The sequence below is a fragment of the Gobius niger genome (assembly GCF_951799975.1).
Source record: "Gobius niger genome assembly, chromosome: 2".
Classification (NCBI taxonomy): Eukaryota; Metazoa; Chordata; class Actinopteri; order Gobiiformes; family Gobiidae; genus Gobius; species Gobius niger.
The window spans coordinates 23,095,994-23,113,555 of record NC_136853.1 but is presented as its reverse complement, the minus strand read 5'-3'; the positions used below and the strand labels follow the sequence as shown (position 1 = coordinate 23,113,555).

The following is a 17,562-nucleotide window of genomic DNA, read 5'->3' as shown; positions in this document are numbered from 1 at the left end:
ACAGGCACAGGCTCCTCACATCCAAAGCACTGGAGGATTGGCCAAATGCGGACGACTGTAGGGACAGTAGGGAATTGAACCCAAGACCTTCTAGCTGTGAAGCACGAGCGATAACCGCTGTCCTATAGCACTATAGCACTGTCAAGTGCTATATAAATAAATGTATGATTATTATTTCATTCCTGTTGGATTGACTGTGCATCTACCAGGGACGTAATGCAATACTGTTCATAAGATCTGAGCAGTTTGTTGTTCTGCACCTCTTTGGCATTGGGATGACCTGAGTTGCTCCGCTTCTTCTCGAGTCCCTTTATCATTCAGATAAACTCATTATCTTTACTGTAGTAGTAATAATTATAATAACAACCTATCAGTATGTCTATGTCATATTGAATATAGACATTTTACAAACTTGATAAACACAGAGCAGCTGCATTCTCTAGTTAACATCTTTGTTAGACATTGTTTGGACGGAGATGAGACTAAAATCATCCGAGGACAAGCCGAGTATAACTATGATATGCAGGCCTGGAAATGCAGAAAAAGTACTTGCGCTCTGCTTCGAAGTATAAACTAATTAGTGCTGGGGAATATTTATAGCCAGAGTGGTGTGCAGTGTTTGGCAAACCATCACTCCCTCCGTCAAACACAAGCATCAGACGTGAACACGGTGCCAAGACTGTATGTCACTTATCTGCTAAAACGTCCATGTGCTACTGCATTTTACAGAAGTACTGCACGTGCAATTACAATACAATATGAGAACATAAGCTGAACTGTGAAACCTTTACTTCTAGCAGTTAACTGAACAGGTTTAATGGTAAAAGAGCCGAACTCTACTTCCATAGAGCTAAATTATTAGAACACATAGAATTAACACAATTATTGCTGCTGCCGTTACACCATTTTTAAAATATACAGTAGAAGTAGGTTTCAAATAATTAGCACTTGAGCATGGCTTCTGTTTTTTTTTTGATGCATCAAAGTAAAAGTTAAGAAATATTGTATTTGGTTACTTACTCGCCCATTCCAACCTATCATAAAAGAAGAAAAGAAGAAACAGGACAGGAAGTAAAGTAAAAGTTGGAGTGGATTAATTGAAGTAATTATGGACATGGCGCTCTCTCTAGGGGTTTGCTTCTCTTCCAGCCGTCAGCCTCTCTCTCCCTCTCAGTGCAGGGCTTAAAGCCGCAGTACAGCGCATGTACACAGCCTTTCTTAAGCGCTAATCATTCACCGTGCTGCTGGGGCGTGTTACAGTCACCCAAAGTTTGAAAGCAGCACTGATGAGAGGCTGTCAGGAGAAACCAGAGTGTGTTGTCTGATGAGGCAGAGAAGAAGAAGAGGAGGTTGAAGCTGGAGTGATAAAAGCAGTCTAAACAGATATGATGCTATGTCAAGCTCCAAAAGGAGCAACACGGCTGTTCTCCTTCTTCCGACTTCATCAAAATTATACCTTTGCCACAAGAATGTAATTATAGGCAGCAAGCGAGAAAAAACAGGTTTGTCTAGATTCTAAAAGTGTTCTATTTCAGAAGTGTTAGGAACTGTTTTGCTTTAAAAGGAAGACAGGCAATCGGCTTTTTATGAAAACTGTCTTCATTTCTACATAAGCTTTATGGGGAGATTTCGATACCCTCAGAGCAGAGACACAACAACAATAACTCCCATGTCTTTGTGCGCCAAATGAACACCCTGAACATCATTTGCAAAGATTTGTGTAAATGGACGTGTTTAGGGGGGAACCACATTCATTTTCTTTCTTTGTTGCTTCATCTTGACTACTAGGATACCCCCACTGTATCCTCCCCCGAAGACCCACGGAAACTCAAGTAGGCAATCTTCAAAGCACAAACGCTTTCTGTCGTTTTTGTTGTGTAAAAGCAGCCCATGGGGAAGTAACAATCTAGAGAGACTTCCGAAAATATGCCCGACTGAGATTCTAGAGTCCTGGTCCCAGACGGGAACCTACTGCACAACCTTTTAGTGATTGTTAAAGGGACTATCCAGAGCTTAAAAATGTCTAAGTATTTTCATCCCCTTTCATGTTCCAGCCATGTCCTAATATATAGAATGACGGTCTGACCTCAAAAAGGTGTTACTTCAGGTCTGAAGTGCCGTCATGCACGAGCTTAATATAGAAGCTGCAGTTCGCACAAGACCTGAGGTGGCAGTAGTGAGCATAAAATGACTTAACTTATAACTTGCATCTAGCCCCTTTAAAGGTGCATTATGCAACTTTTTATGCGGGAAAAAAAAGAGTTGATTTTTGTGCATATTTTACCTTGTTGTGTGCCACGGCTGTATGAGTGGTCAGCACGGCGCCTTTACTTTCCGTCACAGTGGTCTCTAGGACGCTCCAGTACAATTGTTTTTGAAGGTTTTCCCTGCTGACGGACCCTCTCACCAGAAAACCTACAAAAGAACTGATCCTGGAGCGCTGTAGAGACCACTGTGATGGAAAGTAAAGGCGCCATGCTGACCACTCATACAGCCGCTGGGTCACTCCAAGGTCAAATACGCACAAATATCAACTTTTTTTTCCTTCATGAAAAGTTGCATAAAGCACCTTTAATTTTAAACAAACTTGGTAACTCTGAAACTAAACAACCACCCACTCAATTATGACTTTGGAACTTGCAATAAGAAGTTAAGAGAAACTACTGTGCATGTTTAAAAACCCAAGACTCAATGACATTATGTTGGAGAGAGACTGTAATAACCCCCTTTTTATCCACAGTGACAGTCTGAGAGAGGATAACTGTAGTTGTGGGGTGAATGTGTTAAGCAGTTGCCCCCCGCCGAGCCAGACTAATCTGCCCCTGCTTACGCTGACTGCACCAGGCTGTGGAGCTCTTCATATTATATGTACAGTGTTGCAATGGTACAGGCTGAACCAGCCATGGGCCTACATGTGTGGGATTAGCTCCAGTAAGAAACGTAATGCGGGGTGGTGCAGCAATAGGAAATCAACTGTCTGTCTGCACCATATTAAAACGGCTGGGGGTCAAGAGTTCACCCAGCAGCACCGTTCCCCCACACATTGCACATGGGAACCTGCTCAGTGCCTCAACACCGCCAGATAGCTCCAAGGATTACAAGCAAGCAGGTGTCCGTCATATAATGTTGCCTGAAAGCATCGTACTTTGTGGGATTCATTCAACATTCAATACCTATTAAGGTGTTTTACATTCAGTTGTCTGCACTTCATTAACCTCTTGACCCCCATCCGAACCGAGCATTTTCTGTAGTTCAGCATTACACAAATGTAAAAGCTTCTTGAACAAAGCGAGGATGATAATACGACCAAAGAAATGATAAAAAAGCAACAAAAGAGCAACAAAAACACAAAAAAGCCACAAAATTGGGACAAAAAAGTGACCAAAAACATCACAAAAAAGTGCCAAAAAGCATAGGAAAAAAAACAAAAACAAGAAAGAGACAAAAATCAGGAAAAAAAATGTGACAAAAACGCAACTAAAAAGTCACCATCAGTTTTGTAGGTGTTAGCTCTCAAATGAGGTGTTCTCTGGCCTATAGGCTGTAAACTCCAGCCTAGAAGTTTATAGATTTGGGTGAAGCCGAACTGGAGAAAATGCACTCGGTTAAGGCAGGGGTTAAGAGGTTAAAGTGCATATGACACATTTGATTTAGCTAAAAAAAAAATGGACCCACTGTTCTTTAGTTTGGCATTTTGTGATGTCTATGGTTTCACTTCCTTATTGGACACATTGACAGGAAGTGACATAGACAGAGGCAAACCATTTTAAACTGTGCAAACTGCTGTGGAACCTCTGTCTATGTCCTTTCCTGCCAGTAGCTTAAAAAAAAACATAAAAAAAACTTTTCCAGCATGTGTTCAATCTATTATAGAAAACGCTATCTCAATGGCCGCCGCCTGGGCGCCGCCATGTTTATTTCCCATACCGACTTTGAAGCTAAGCAGGAAAGTGCCTGGTTAGAACTGGGATGGGAGACCGTTCCTCCGATGCTAAGCAGGGAAAGGCCTGGTTAGGACTGGGATGGGAGACCGTTTGGGAACATCAGGAAGCCTGGCGACAGTACTGAGTGTGTGCGTGGTTGGTGTTATTACATCCGCGGCCGGCCCCCACGTGACGAGTCCCACCGGCCGCGTGCATTGGCCACGGGTCCATATGGACCGCGGTGCTGCTGTCCGAGGACAACCCGCTGTCACAAAAACGCGAGTGCATGAGATCTCACTGCCGTGCGTGTGCGCGCATCCAAACAGGGCGATGTGTGTGTGTGTGTTCGTGCGTGTGTGTATGTATGTGTGCGCGCGCATCCAAACAGGGCGATGTGTGTGTGCGCGCGCGTGTGTGTGTGTGTCCGTGCGTGTGTGTGCGTATGTATGTGTGCGCGTGCGCATTCAAACAGGGCGATGTGTGCGTGTGTGTATGTGTGTGCGTGCGTGCCCAAAACCTGCTCAAACACGAGCCTCTAATCACACGCGCTGCTCCGACTGATTTATCCTCCGTGTGAGTAAAAGCGAAAATGACACTACCACTTAACGAGCGCATGGCCTGCACTGCATAGTTTTTTTTCTTTTTATCTTTTTTTTTACTTTGCTGCTGCACCATTTGTTTTCTATTTTGCTTTCACGTATTGAGCCCTGAGGTACATTTTATTCTAAAGCAGCTTGGAAAGCATTGCCAATTTTATTGTAAGGTTATAAATACTGTCTAACAACGATAATTACGCTATTTCATTTCAAAACCTACTCATTATTTTTTGGATTGTAAACTACCGTGATGCACCAAACCACGGGTCCTGCACCGTGAACCAAAGCGTTAGAGCTGAACCCCTAATATTTATCCATAATTATTCCACTGTCTCTTGAATCCTGTTCCCCGAGTTTAGCGAAAATATTGTCGTTGTAGTTTATAAGAAAGGAGCACGGGTGCATCAAACACTCCAATTGCAGTTTGTTTGCAATTTTTTTTGGCATTCATTGTTTTACTCATTTGTAGTGGCCATAGTTTTTGGAATGGGTTGGGAACCACTGGTCTACAGCTGAACTGTGTGACGGGTTGGACATTACTTTGTCATCACTCATAATCTCAGAATATCAAATGTGGAGACTAGCGAGGCCCGGCCGAAGGCCGGGTCTCAGCTAGTAAAGCAGAACTAAGCAACTCATGCCCCTAGAGGCCATAAGCGCCACTGCAGGTGTCGTAGCATGTTGCGTTTTAAGTAAATACTACAGAAAAGACAAAGGGACAGAGGGATATTGTACATCCAATTACACAACGGAGATCATCTTTTTCACTCAAACTTGGCTGTTAATACTGTTTAAGTGGCGCTAGCCTGCAGTTAGCTTTGCTCCTTAGCCTTCTAGCTTCTTCTTCGTGACTCCACTAGTGTGTATTGTGCCTCTGGGTCGGTGCAGTGAAAGCTGCAAGCGTGGTTTTCAGGCCAGAGACACCAGGGGGAGATGAAAGAACCCCCAATCATCACATTAACATTTGTCTTACCCCCAGAGGGACTACGGAAAGGATTTATTAAGGTAAACAAGTTACTTAGTTCTGCTTTAAATTGCTGCTTCACTGAAATACAATTAATTATTATTTACAGCAGATGTTACCTATCTAAAAACCTCATATTTCCAACAGCATTCAAACCTGTCATATGCCTTTTACCCCCTCTCTCTCCATATTTGAATTAAAATTTTGGGAACGTACATTTTACACGAGATACACATTTGACACTAGTAGGCGAGTATCCCAGTACTAACCTTTGCTTTGCCAGTGCTCTGTAGAATATGCACCAGCGCACATGCCATCTCCTCTTTGTTCTTCACACTTATCCCCGGCTCCAGCACCGAGCATAACAACATGTAGTTATTAGTGGTGTACTCCGCAAACTCCTTGTACATCTCCATGGGAAGAATGTTCATGGTCTGGTAGCGGGCCTTGATTCGAATCATTGGCCCAGAAGTCTTTGCTTTAGGGGGGGTGGGCATGCTGACAGGATACCACTTCTCCACAAACTGTCGCCCCGTCACCGCGGCGACGGGGATACTGACCAGTCCGATGTAATTGTTCTTGTCCTTCTTCTTCTTCTTGTCGGTGTCTTTGTACAAATGGGCGGTAATGTTCTTGACAGCCGGGAGGTTGTTGAACTCAAAGTGCTCCCCCCAAAACACATTGTCGGTCTTGAGTTTGCACGTGGTGCGGGCGTACAGAGAGTCGTCCAGACACAATTCACAAAAGTACTTCTTCTTGGCAGGTAGGTCTTTGGCCTCGATGATCCACAGACGCAGCAGGTTCTCCACTCGCCGACTGTTGTCCTGGAAACAAGGATGCGAGGTACACAGTTAATGTTAAAGCACACTTTATTATCGCTGGAGAGAAATGTGTCCTTTGCATTTGCGCTGCTAAACTGTCAGAAGCAGTGGGCGAGTGCGGAGCAGAAACTTTCTCTGGATTTCGACAAGGTTTGATCAAAATCATAGAGTAGAAAAAATCTCCATTTGGTGTGAATCTTTCGAGTTGGCAGGACGGAAATATAACACTTAAAGGGACCATAGAAAAATCCCCCTACATGTTTCAACAATGTGCCTAATGTGTAGAATGAGCCCAGACATATTTACCACAACTGCCTCTAAAATCCTGCACTGTCACTCAAAAAAGTGTTACTTCGGGTCCGAAGTGCCGTCATGCGCGAGCTTAATATAGAAGCTGCAGTTACACGTATGCCCTGAGGTGGCAGTAGTGAGTATAAAATGGCTAACTTGCATCTAGCCCCTTTAAATCAATACAAATAAACATTTCAATTAAATAAAAAAGCAGCATTTTTGTTTACATGTTATTTCCAAAGGACGGCATTTGCAAAGATTGTAGTATAACTGAGCAGATTTCACTTCTTTTCAACATGAAATGGTTCTTATGCCTAATTTTCCCTCTTTTATATGTGTTCTCGCTACAGTCTCTAGCGATGGCTGCTTCAACAAAGAGTAAATTGCTTGAATAATTTGCTGAGTCATTCCGCCTGAACACATGAGTGAAAGAGCAAGCATCTATAAGCTATTTAACCATAAGTACTGCCACAGTAGCCCTGTCCTGTTTCAGATACGCAACAAATTCCTTTTGTATGTTTAATTGCAAATCATATTAAAAAAGAAAATCTTACATAACACTACTGATTTTTTTTTAATTTTATTTTTCTAAGCCTGGGTTTTCTTGGAGCTAATGACTTTACTAGAGCTCCCTGTCATTACAGAGATATGCAGATATGAGCAAGTTGATGGCTCCAGTCACTTAATTCCTCTCCCGCTGTGACTTCATAAACTCACCTTGTTCGGCTGCACCGCTCTCCTCAGATTCTCCATCCATTTGTCTCTCTCGGCTGATGAACGGCAGGAAAAGCATTTGCTTCCTGTCGAGGTGGTGACCTACCGCAGAGACAGGGGAGTGAATTGGAATGATCAAAACCTTAGGCACACGACAACGCCGGGAAATAAATAGAACAAAAGGAATGCATCGCTAAACTTAGGTCTAAAGCCTTTCTGTCTCAGACTGAAAAGAGGCTTATCAACACAAAGGCACACGATGCAAACGGACTGAAGACGAGAGCGTTTGGCAGGACAAGTGTATCAAGCAAGAACAGGGACGAGCTAAAAACAGCCAAACAAACCTATTAATGCTATGATCCACATAATGGTGGTTAGGGGAAGGCTTGTGGTCTCGGTGGTACTGTGTGCTGTTTCTTCAGCATCTATAAATAAAGACTAACATAACACTGCCAGTCGTCTCTGGATTATAACAGAAGTGCAGCAGCAGAAACACAGATGTCCTCACTAATTCAGCGGGGACACTGCTCCATTTAACACACCTATAGAACCATATAGCAGTAGGCCTGTGGTAATTTGACATACAATCTTATTCACCACTATATTACAGCGTTTTTAGTGTGCAAGACGGCAGAAGCAACTCAACATGAGACAGAAACGTTTTATTTCTGCCAATTGATTGGACTTGAAATGTAAAAATATATGTACAAGTATGTTTTCCATTGGTTACTGGGAGTCAAAGCACGACTAATCTGTAAATAAGACAGACTGGAGGAATGTGTCTGAAAACAATATGATTTCAGCTTAATGGAATACAACTTCCTCAGAGCTAATTGCTGGGGCGACACTTGCAGAGTAAATAAGCGATGGGAGTGTTTAAAGAGTACTGATTGTCGCAGCATGTCTGACTGTGTGAGCACATGCTCCATATGTCCTCCTCACCTCGAAGCAGTAGTCCTGCCCGAGGAGGCTGCTATGAACGGGCTTGATGATGACTTCGTCCTCCATGCTTAGGTCCAGGGCTTCCACAGCGCTGCTGGGGCTGAGCAATGATTCATGGGAGCGAGACTCCTTCAGCCTTGGCATGAGATGAGACCTGTGTGAGGAGAGAGACAACGTGAGTCACAGCTCGCAGAGAGAGAGAGAGAGAGAAATATAAAGAGTGAGGCAAGGGGAAGAAAGAGAGAGTTAGAGAAACAGAAATCGAGAGAGCGAGAGAACGTGAGAGAGAGACAAACAGAGACATCGAGAGGGAGAGAGAAATATAAAGAGTGAGGCAAGGGGACGAAGAGGAGAGGAGAGGAGGAGAAGAGGAGAAGAAGAGGAGAGGAGGAGAAGAGGAGAAGAAGAGGAGAAGAAGAGGAGAAGAAGAGAGGAGAGGAGGAGAAGAGGAGAAGAGGAGAAGAGGAGAAGAGGAGGAGAAGAAGAGAAGAAGAGGAGAAGAAGAGGAGAAGAAGAGAGGAGAGGAGGAGAGGAGGAGAAGAGGAGAAGAGGAGAAGAGAAGAGAAGAGAAGAGAAGAGAAGAGAAGAGAAGAGAAGAGAAGAGAAGAGAAGAGAAGAGAAGAGAAGAGAAGAGAAGAGAAGAGAAGGGGAGAAAGAGATAGAAACAGCAAGAGAGAATGGGCTGCTCAATGATAATCACAGTTATTTTAGTCATATAAAAAATACATTGTCTTTACAAAACAACGCAAAATATATTCTTTGTCTAATCTAAAATGTGCAAATTATGCAAAGTATGTTCACATATGCAGTGTCCATCAAATCTGATGAGTGTGAGTGCACGCTTTGAGAGGGGTGGGCATGTGTGGGCGGCTGCACACTAAAAACATTGCAAAGTTAGACATAAATATTTTTATCTCGATTATTCTATTTTTGTGTTCTGTATGTGTAATAAATACAATTGCAATCAAAGCCCAATTGATTGCATAGTCCTACAAGAAGGACATACAAAGTGTGGGACACAAAGTGCTACTTGTGGGAATAGGACAGAAGTCATGGAGAGTGTGAAGTGAGCGAGAGAGCGACGAAAAATAGAAGGATGGTCACCTCGCCTCAAAGTCAAACATACAGTGAATAGTTTCACATTAGTCATAGCTAAACTGTGCAAACCTACTGCTTCATTCTTTTATTTAACTTAATATTCATTCATCCATCCACCTAACTTCAACATAGTATCTGGAAAAGGTCATGTGGCCAGAACCAGAATGACAAATAAAGCACACGGCTAAACCTTGGAAGAAATTCAAATTCACATTATCTTTCATTCACTACAACAACCCAACACCATATGAAGTACATTTAAATGCAAGAAAAATAAATGTGAGAAATGCAAGAAGAAATTCCGCGGCGGCCCTGACCCTCAGCAGTGACAGAATGAACAGGAGCAGGTCAATTGCCGGTGTAATGAGGAAAGCGCTTATTTGATAATAGCCTCTATGCAAAGCTTACAGGCTAATCTCTCTGCTGCTGTTTATTCGTGGCTTCTCTAAGGACGTAAATAAATGAAAGTGGGAAAAAACAAAAAAAATCAGCTGTAATTATGGATTAGCGGCCGGGGACTGACCACGTTCAAGCAGCCGGCTTTGTTGTCAAATTCACATTCCAATATTCTGGATTGTGCATTTCCCTACCGCTCCCTCTCGCTCTCATATAGAACATTTCAGTACAATATCAGTATTAGAGGTACATAGCCTTGCTACACTCCCCACGTTTTCAGCGGAGGCACCTCTCTGCACTTGTTGTGGCAGCGCTGCGTTGTGATTGGCTGATGAGGTACTGGGCAAAACAGCCAGCGAGTCAAGTGAGGAGAGAGGACGGGAGGCTGGGGCTTTGAGATGTGCGTTTAGAGAGACAAAGGATTGATAAATGTTTGGTGCCAACTTTCTCCTTTGGTGGTTCATAACCTCACATGTACAAGCGGAGAAACAAATGACATTATGGACAATGAGGAGTTGTTTAAAAAAGGCATTCATGCATTCATTCAGATTTAGGGGTCTGTTTTTCCAGTTCAGGTCAAAATGAACTTTTTCTTTTCTTTTTTGTTGTTGTAAATGCCTGCGGTCTAGAGAGCTGCTATACTTGTGCTACCATATATATATGGTAGAGGTTCTTCAATGATAAATCACCATAAACAAATGAATACCGTATATGATATTAGCAAACACATATCAAAGAATTTAAATTCACTGCGTCAAAGCAACTGAACAGATACAGCTGCTGAGGTTGCCATGTCCATTATGGCTCTAAAATAGGCAGCCGCCTTAAACAGGGGTTGGGCACTTTTGCTGCGTGTTCATAACCCGTTCTCCAACCTTTCTCACAAAAACGTGTTACATTATCTGAAATTGAAGGGGAACAGTCCAGTCTACTATGATCTATGACCGTATGCAAAGTAGAATTTAAAGCAAGATACAGCCACCACCATCTTCTTAATACTCTCTTCCGCTATATTTTTCTCCCTGCTACAGTCCCTGGTTGTCCTTGACAGTCAGTGCTTTCCTCCTGGCTGCTTCTGTCTGTCTAACCTGAGAATAGTGCTGTAGCTCATGTTAGATAGAGTCCTCTAAAGCACTGGTGCCTTGCTTTCAATCCCACTCACATTTGAAACTCTGATGATTCTCTTCAGGCCACCTATCAATCCCTCTGTCTCTGGGGCTTCATTTGGACCACCTAAATATTTCAGGGGCAGGCTGGAGTTCCTGCAGAGGAATGCGTGCACAGATAGAACTCCATAAACCCTGTAGTGAAATGCATTATGTAAAAGGTCACGGCATAAAGAACTGATTTGGAAATGCATCATCAGAGTTACACAAGATGCTGTAAGAAGTGCACGTCTTTGTTTGTGCGTTTAAAGCTACACAACACGCGTTATGTTGTGAATTAAGACACATTATTAAAACTTGCTAACAAATACACATACAGAGCCAATTAAGTGACAAGCAACAGTAGCTCGGGTGGTAGAGCGGGTCGTCCTAGAACCGAGAGGCTCCCGCAAGTGCACTCTCTCACCGTGTCTTTGGACAAGACACTTCACCCTCCAGTGTCTATGAGTACACAGGATGGATGAATGAGAGTGTGAATGTAAAACACTTTGAGTGCCAAATGGTTGGAAAAGCACTATTTAAATATAACCATCATCAAAACTGACCTCAAAGCATCTAAATGTATTGAGTTGAATTATACTGGGTTTTTATCTTTTATTGTGATTGACAATTTCAAATCCCAAACGGACAAAAAAAGAGAAATAGAAAGAAAGAAAACATGATCTGGGGTGAGACGAGCTAATCCTGTTGTTTAGACTTTTCTTAAACGCAAACTCAACGCTTTGAATTCTGATTGAATCACTGCAGTGGTTCCTCAATCTGCCTACGCACATCTACAAAGCAGGAGCTAGAGAATAAAAGATGTTCCGTAAAGGAAGGGACGCTACTCAGCCCTGGCCAGGCCTGTTCAGCAGAAAAATCGGCCAAAGCACAAGGCACTATAATGGCTCCTGAGTGTGTCTCGCGGCTCCCGGTTCTCTTTGTCTCTGTGCCCTGTAAAGTGAGTTCATCTGATAGCAGCTGTGATCAGATAACAGCCAGCAGACGTGTCTCACTACATGCACTGTACGGGTACAGTAGTGGCTCGCACCAGGAGGGAGAGTGTCACAGCTAAAAGCTATTTCACTTTGTAAACAATATTTCACTTGTTCTTAGGGAGATCACTGACCTACTGAGCAGCAATAAAGCATCATCTACACAAATGTTATCTTTCTTTTTAATAAGTCACTTGACAAAAACTGCACCATCCATCATAATTAAGTGAGGGCTAATCTAAACAAATGTTATGTAAGTTTATTGTTTGTGTAGCGCTTTTCACATGACACAAGTCACTCAAAGCGCTTCACATGATTTGCGCGACTGCACACATCTGCACCACATATTCACGCACACACATCACTCATCTCTATTGTACATGTTTTTAGTGGTAGGAGAAACCGGACTACCCTATACAGGCACGGGGAGAATAAGCACACATTCAAACTTGCAGACATGACGTAACATCAATAGCGCGTAATAATAATACTTTATATGCACACTGAAGTGGTGCTGACAAAAAGGTCCTTTGATTTCAAGGTGTCATTTTGAGTTTAAAAATGTAAAAAAGTAAGTATTTTCCTCCCCCTACATGTTCCAGCCATGTCCTAATGCCCAGACCTGTTCACCACAACTGCCTCTAAAATCCTGCACTGTCACTCAGAAAGTTGTTACTTCGGGTCAGAAGTGCCGTCATGCACGAGCTTAATATAGAAGCTGCAGTTATACGTATGACCTGAGGTGGCAGTAGTGAGTATAAAATGGCTAACTTGCATCTAGTCCCTTTAAAGTATAGGAGCATTTTACTGTCCCCCTAGGGAAATTTCTTCTGCCTTTGACCCATCCTTTGATGCTGCTGGGGCGACCCAGGAGCAGTGGCCGACCACAGTGCAACGCCTGGGACCTATCCAACCTAATATGGATGTTTGTTTTTTTATCAATGATACATAACTTGAAGTAGTTGGAAAAACTTGGTGAATCTATGCCCAAATATAATCCATTGTTGATGGTGGGGCCTTTAGGACACTGCCTTAACCAGGACGAATAACTAAGGGTGAATTTAAATCCTTTTGGATCAATGTAGCATTTCCTCTTTCATTTAGACTAGGAGCACAGCACAAATCGGTCTAATTTTGTTTGACACCTTATTTTTTGTTTATTGCTCCATGAAAATGTCCCCCAACGTCACTCACTCCATCAAGCCACGCTATTAAACAGCTTATTAAACTATTTCTTCAGTGTCACATGCACAATAACACACAGCAGCCTGGTCCACGTGAGCCATAGGCAATCTCACTACTACAGCTAATACCAGATTTGTACTACAAGACTGTTACTGCCAACAAATGTGTAATAGTTCAGATGCTTATCAACTTAAAACTCACTGTACGCATAACATGAGACATTAAGATGTCTTTCTCGAGAGCTTTCCGTTAATATGTCTAAAGGAGCTCAGTGCTTTTTTCAAAGGGCTGTTTGCTTTGCCTTCAGCTTCTGCAATAACCAGTACTTCAGTCCACTTGAAACTTCTACTTCACAATACAGTTAGGCCGATACCTGTGTGACCAGGAGTGCCCTGATGCTGCCCGTTTCCCTAAGGACAAAAATAGACCGAAGCTGAGACACAGTTTGTTTGTACTTACAATTTTTTACTTTTGTAGAGGAAGCAAACATTTGAAGAATCAATATCCTTCCCGATTGTCCTGCAATAATACAATAAATGTTCAGGACTGATTTTGAAAAACAAACTGCTTTGCCTCACATGCATCATGTGGACCAGGCCACGATCAAAGCCCGTCTGTAACTGACCGGAGCGTTTCATCTGCAGTTCTGGTTATGGACTCATAACATCAAGGAACTCACGGGAAATATTTTGTCAAAATATTTTCAGAAAATATTGTGTGAAGATCTTTTTTTTTGTTAACTTGTTATGTTCCCCTTTTCATTTGGATATTTAGCTCAGCCAATTTTTTTGTATTTATTTATACTGTGCACCTGTTAACTTAAAATGATTTTAGACAGTACCTGCTGAATTTTAGCCAAAGCTTACATAAGCTTACAGCACATGTGTCAAACACAGCCCTCGAGATGATTTAATCCGGCCCCTGACTTGTAGAGCATAAATTCCTGAGTATGCCTGTGTGCAGTTATGATTTTTTAAGGAAATAACCAGAATGTTCATTCCAGCTTGCCTGGCTCTGTCATACTCTTCCCTGTCCATTCCACATAGGTTCATGAGTCTGGTCACGGAGCAATTGGAGCAGTTTGAAGGGGCGGGCCTAACGTGCACAGATTGTCAGTGAAATAAACCAATCAGCAATTAGCGGACGTGACGACAGCTGTAGTCCAATTCACAAAATATAAAGTGAATATAAACTCACAAGAACACGGAGGCAAAATCTTCTCGAATACTTAATCCATGATCAGTTTTGGCTAATGTTAATTATAATTGAACTAACAACATAGTGGTGCAACCATGTCATTTCTCTGTGACGGTCGTGATTGGTTCGGCGTTAGCCGCCAATCAGATACTTATTATGGTATGGCCTGACCCACCTTCTTTTATGCAGAAAAGAAGTGGGTGTGGTTTATCAGGCTACATTACAGCTTAAATTTTTTAAAAAGGAAATAATTCCACACGTGTCCAGCAGAGGGCACAGCCATCATACGAGCGATCGCTGTTATTGTTTACTTCCGCAATTTTCGCCGGATGTTTTGGTGAATGGTAGGCAACAGCTGATGCATACAGGCCTCTAACTCGGTTTTATAAAATGATAGATCTGTTACAGCGCAAGAGAAGCAATGCCCTGTTTATGGACATTGTTTTTGCTGATTATAGGATTTTAATAAAATGTTTATCAAATATGAAATTGTAAAATGCCTACCACGGCCAACGGATGTGACGACATCGCGATCGCTCGTATAAGAAATCAGGATATAAACAACACACTATAGCCATGTGGTAAATGTCACAGAGTGTGGAGTGAATGAATAATGACTGCAGTATAATGACTACAGTGTACTTTGAGAAACTTGTGACGCAGGCTTGTAAAGCGCAATACAAGTGTAAGCAGTTGTTATATATTACAGTCCCAGCTCATTATTATTCATTTATTGGGAGCATGTTTTCTCAGTAGTATTTTCCTGTTCACATTATATGTGGCCTCGACCCGCCGAGGAAGCTGCATTTCGGTTCACAACCAAAATGCGTTGGACACCCCTGGCATACAGTGACATTGTTTCATTCTGTCCATAATGAGAGAACAATATGTGACAGTTCAAGGAGAATAGACTAGCATGTGTACTATATCATATTCAGTATATTTTGTTAAAGTTATGTTCTCTTTGGCTCACAGACAGAGAATAGAACATGCCCTCAAAAGCATTATGGTCTGCATCACCGGTTATCATTGAGCTGCCAAATTCAGAATACAGGCGATTTGAAAGACAGACAGCAAAAAGCAATCAAGTGAAAGCAACTAGGCATGAGCCACATCCATGCTACGTAAAATATTTTACATTCCAACTTGAACACACAGGTCAACTGTGAAAGCCTTCATGCTTTCTCTCTATCACGCCTCACATTGACAGCACAGAGATCTCAAGAGAACCATAGATGGAGGAGACAGCTTGAAATGCACCAGCAAACTTGACAACTGCACAATTTCCCTTAAATAATCCCCCCCAATGCATTAAAACTTCCCATCCAAATGTCAGAACATCCATCTACCACTGGCCTCCTTAGCTCCGGACACTGACCTAGAGCTCTGACAAGCCATAATAAGAAAAAGAAGACATGTTGACTGCTATGTTAAGTCTATGTGGAACACTGTATAGCTATAGTCAGTCTTCTGGCTAAAACACAAAACAAAGAAAAGAGATTATTGTGGGAAACTCGAAGTGACACACTGCCCTTGGCACTAGCACAAACCAAATACCATAGCACGACCACTTAGGCAGAGAAAAATAATAGCCACATAAGCTATAAAAGGCAGGGCACACTAGGACTCGGCACAGAAGGGATAGCTCCACATAAAAGACATGCTTTCAATCCTAAAGAGGACCCAAGCCTTTAAAGGCAGAGTACAGTAAACACAAGATCTGCCATCTCCACCCAAGGCATACTTATGGGATTGAATAAGCTTTCACATGTGTTTGAGCATCTCTGAAAGAGCTGGATGCCTTTTCGGGGCATGCCTGGTTAAAAGCATCAGCATATTCAAGAATTTATCTTAAAATGCGTTTTACTGCCGCACAGTAACAGCAACATTACAAATATAAAAAAGTGAACCAACATATTATTGTCACTAACAAAACGGTTGCCACAAAATGTCTGTGTGTGGCACGAAAAGGCCGCTGCCCGCGCTTTGGGACATGTGTGAGATTGCGGCTGCCGTGTGCGATCATGTGGGACAGGCGAATGACAGTTGAGTTGGCACCATCTTTCTGCTTGCTAACACACAGTCGGTGTGATTACAGAGCGCCCGTGCTCCCTGGCATGCCAAGGAAGTGAATCACTGCAACATCTGCTGGGACACTCACGGCAGGACACCACTACAACCACTCGGCGAGGAGACGAGCCCCGGAGCGGGTCGTCCCGGGGCCCGCACTCAGGTCAGCAGAGACTAGGGATAAAGGATAAACGGCTGGCAGAGAATCAGACCAGGGCCGCAGCCAACACAGTGAGGCGTTAAGTATAAAGGAAGCCAGATCATTTCTAAACGTGATCAATACATACATAAAAAACTGGAATAAATAAATATCGTTACTCAATTGTGACACAGAACAACATCAGAGGACTGCACTGTTTGTAGAAGAAAATCTCTGCCCGGAGTCGGAGACAGCAGCAGCGGTAATCTAGACCTCACTCCAGTAGGACAGCGCCGACTGAAGCGCCAATCTAATTGGGCCGTGTCTGTTCAATTAGATGACTAAAGTCATCCCCTGCTTCTGGACAAGCAGAGCGTGATGTCAAATCCTGAAGGCCAGAGAGATGTCAGAGTGCTTTTCGCAAACAAATCTGATGAAAGGCAATGTTAATGTTATAATCCAAAACTGAAAATCGGGATATGTATTGAAGCATTTGCTTTAAAGACAGAATAATACATTTTACCATAATGCCTGTGTAAAAGACAAAGCTTTATGCTCAAATTGAGGTATTATTCCCCACTCCTATTGATCAGTCTCGTCATGCTCCGAGTAATGGGAAATCTCCAATCCACTTTATTTCTATGGCACATTTTACAAGCAAGTGCTGCACTTACATCATGTCAAATGACAATGGTTTACCTCCCACCTTAACCCAGTGCATTTTCTGCAGTTCAGTTTTACCCAAATCTAAAAACGTACAGCCTCTAGGCCAGTGTAACGCCTCATGTGAAAGCAAAGAACTTCAAAACTGATCTAAATGGATCTTATTCCTAGCATTGTTGCCATGTTGTCATCGGATTTTCTCACCTTTTTCATCGCCTTTTTGCATTTCTGTGTTTTTTTGTTGCATTTTTGGTTTCTTTTTTTTATTGCATTTTTGTTGTGGTTTTTTATTTGCTTTTTTGTGGCTTTTTTTTTAATCACATTTTTGTTACTTTTTCATTGCTTTTTGGTCACTTTGTTTCCCACTTTTTTGTTGGTCTTTTGTTGCGCTTTCATCCTTGTTTTCCTTTCATTTTTGTCACG

General features: G+C 42.5%; 1 protein-coding gene across 8 annotated transcripts in view; it reads right to left on the bottom strand.

Annotated features, from left to right (window-relative positions):
* Window positions 1–17,562, bottom strand: part of dab2ipb (DAB2 interacting protein b) — a 103,235-nt gene that overhangs the window by 17,411 nt on the left and 68,262 nt on the right. For all 8 annotated transcript variants that reach the window (XM_079581336.1, XM_079581337.1, XM_079581338.1 and 5 more), the window contains 3 exons: window positions 8,252–8,405; window positions 7,313–7,411; window positions 5,753–6,307 (listed from right to left, as the gene is read on the bottom strand). In XM_079581336.1, coding sequence (XP_079437462.1) covers window positions 5,753–6,307; window positions 7,313–7,411; window positions 8,252–8,405 — 808 coding nt within the window. The remainder of the gene's footprint in view (window positions 1–5,752; window positions 6,308–7,312; window positions 7,412–8,251; window positions 8,406–17,562) is intronic.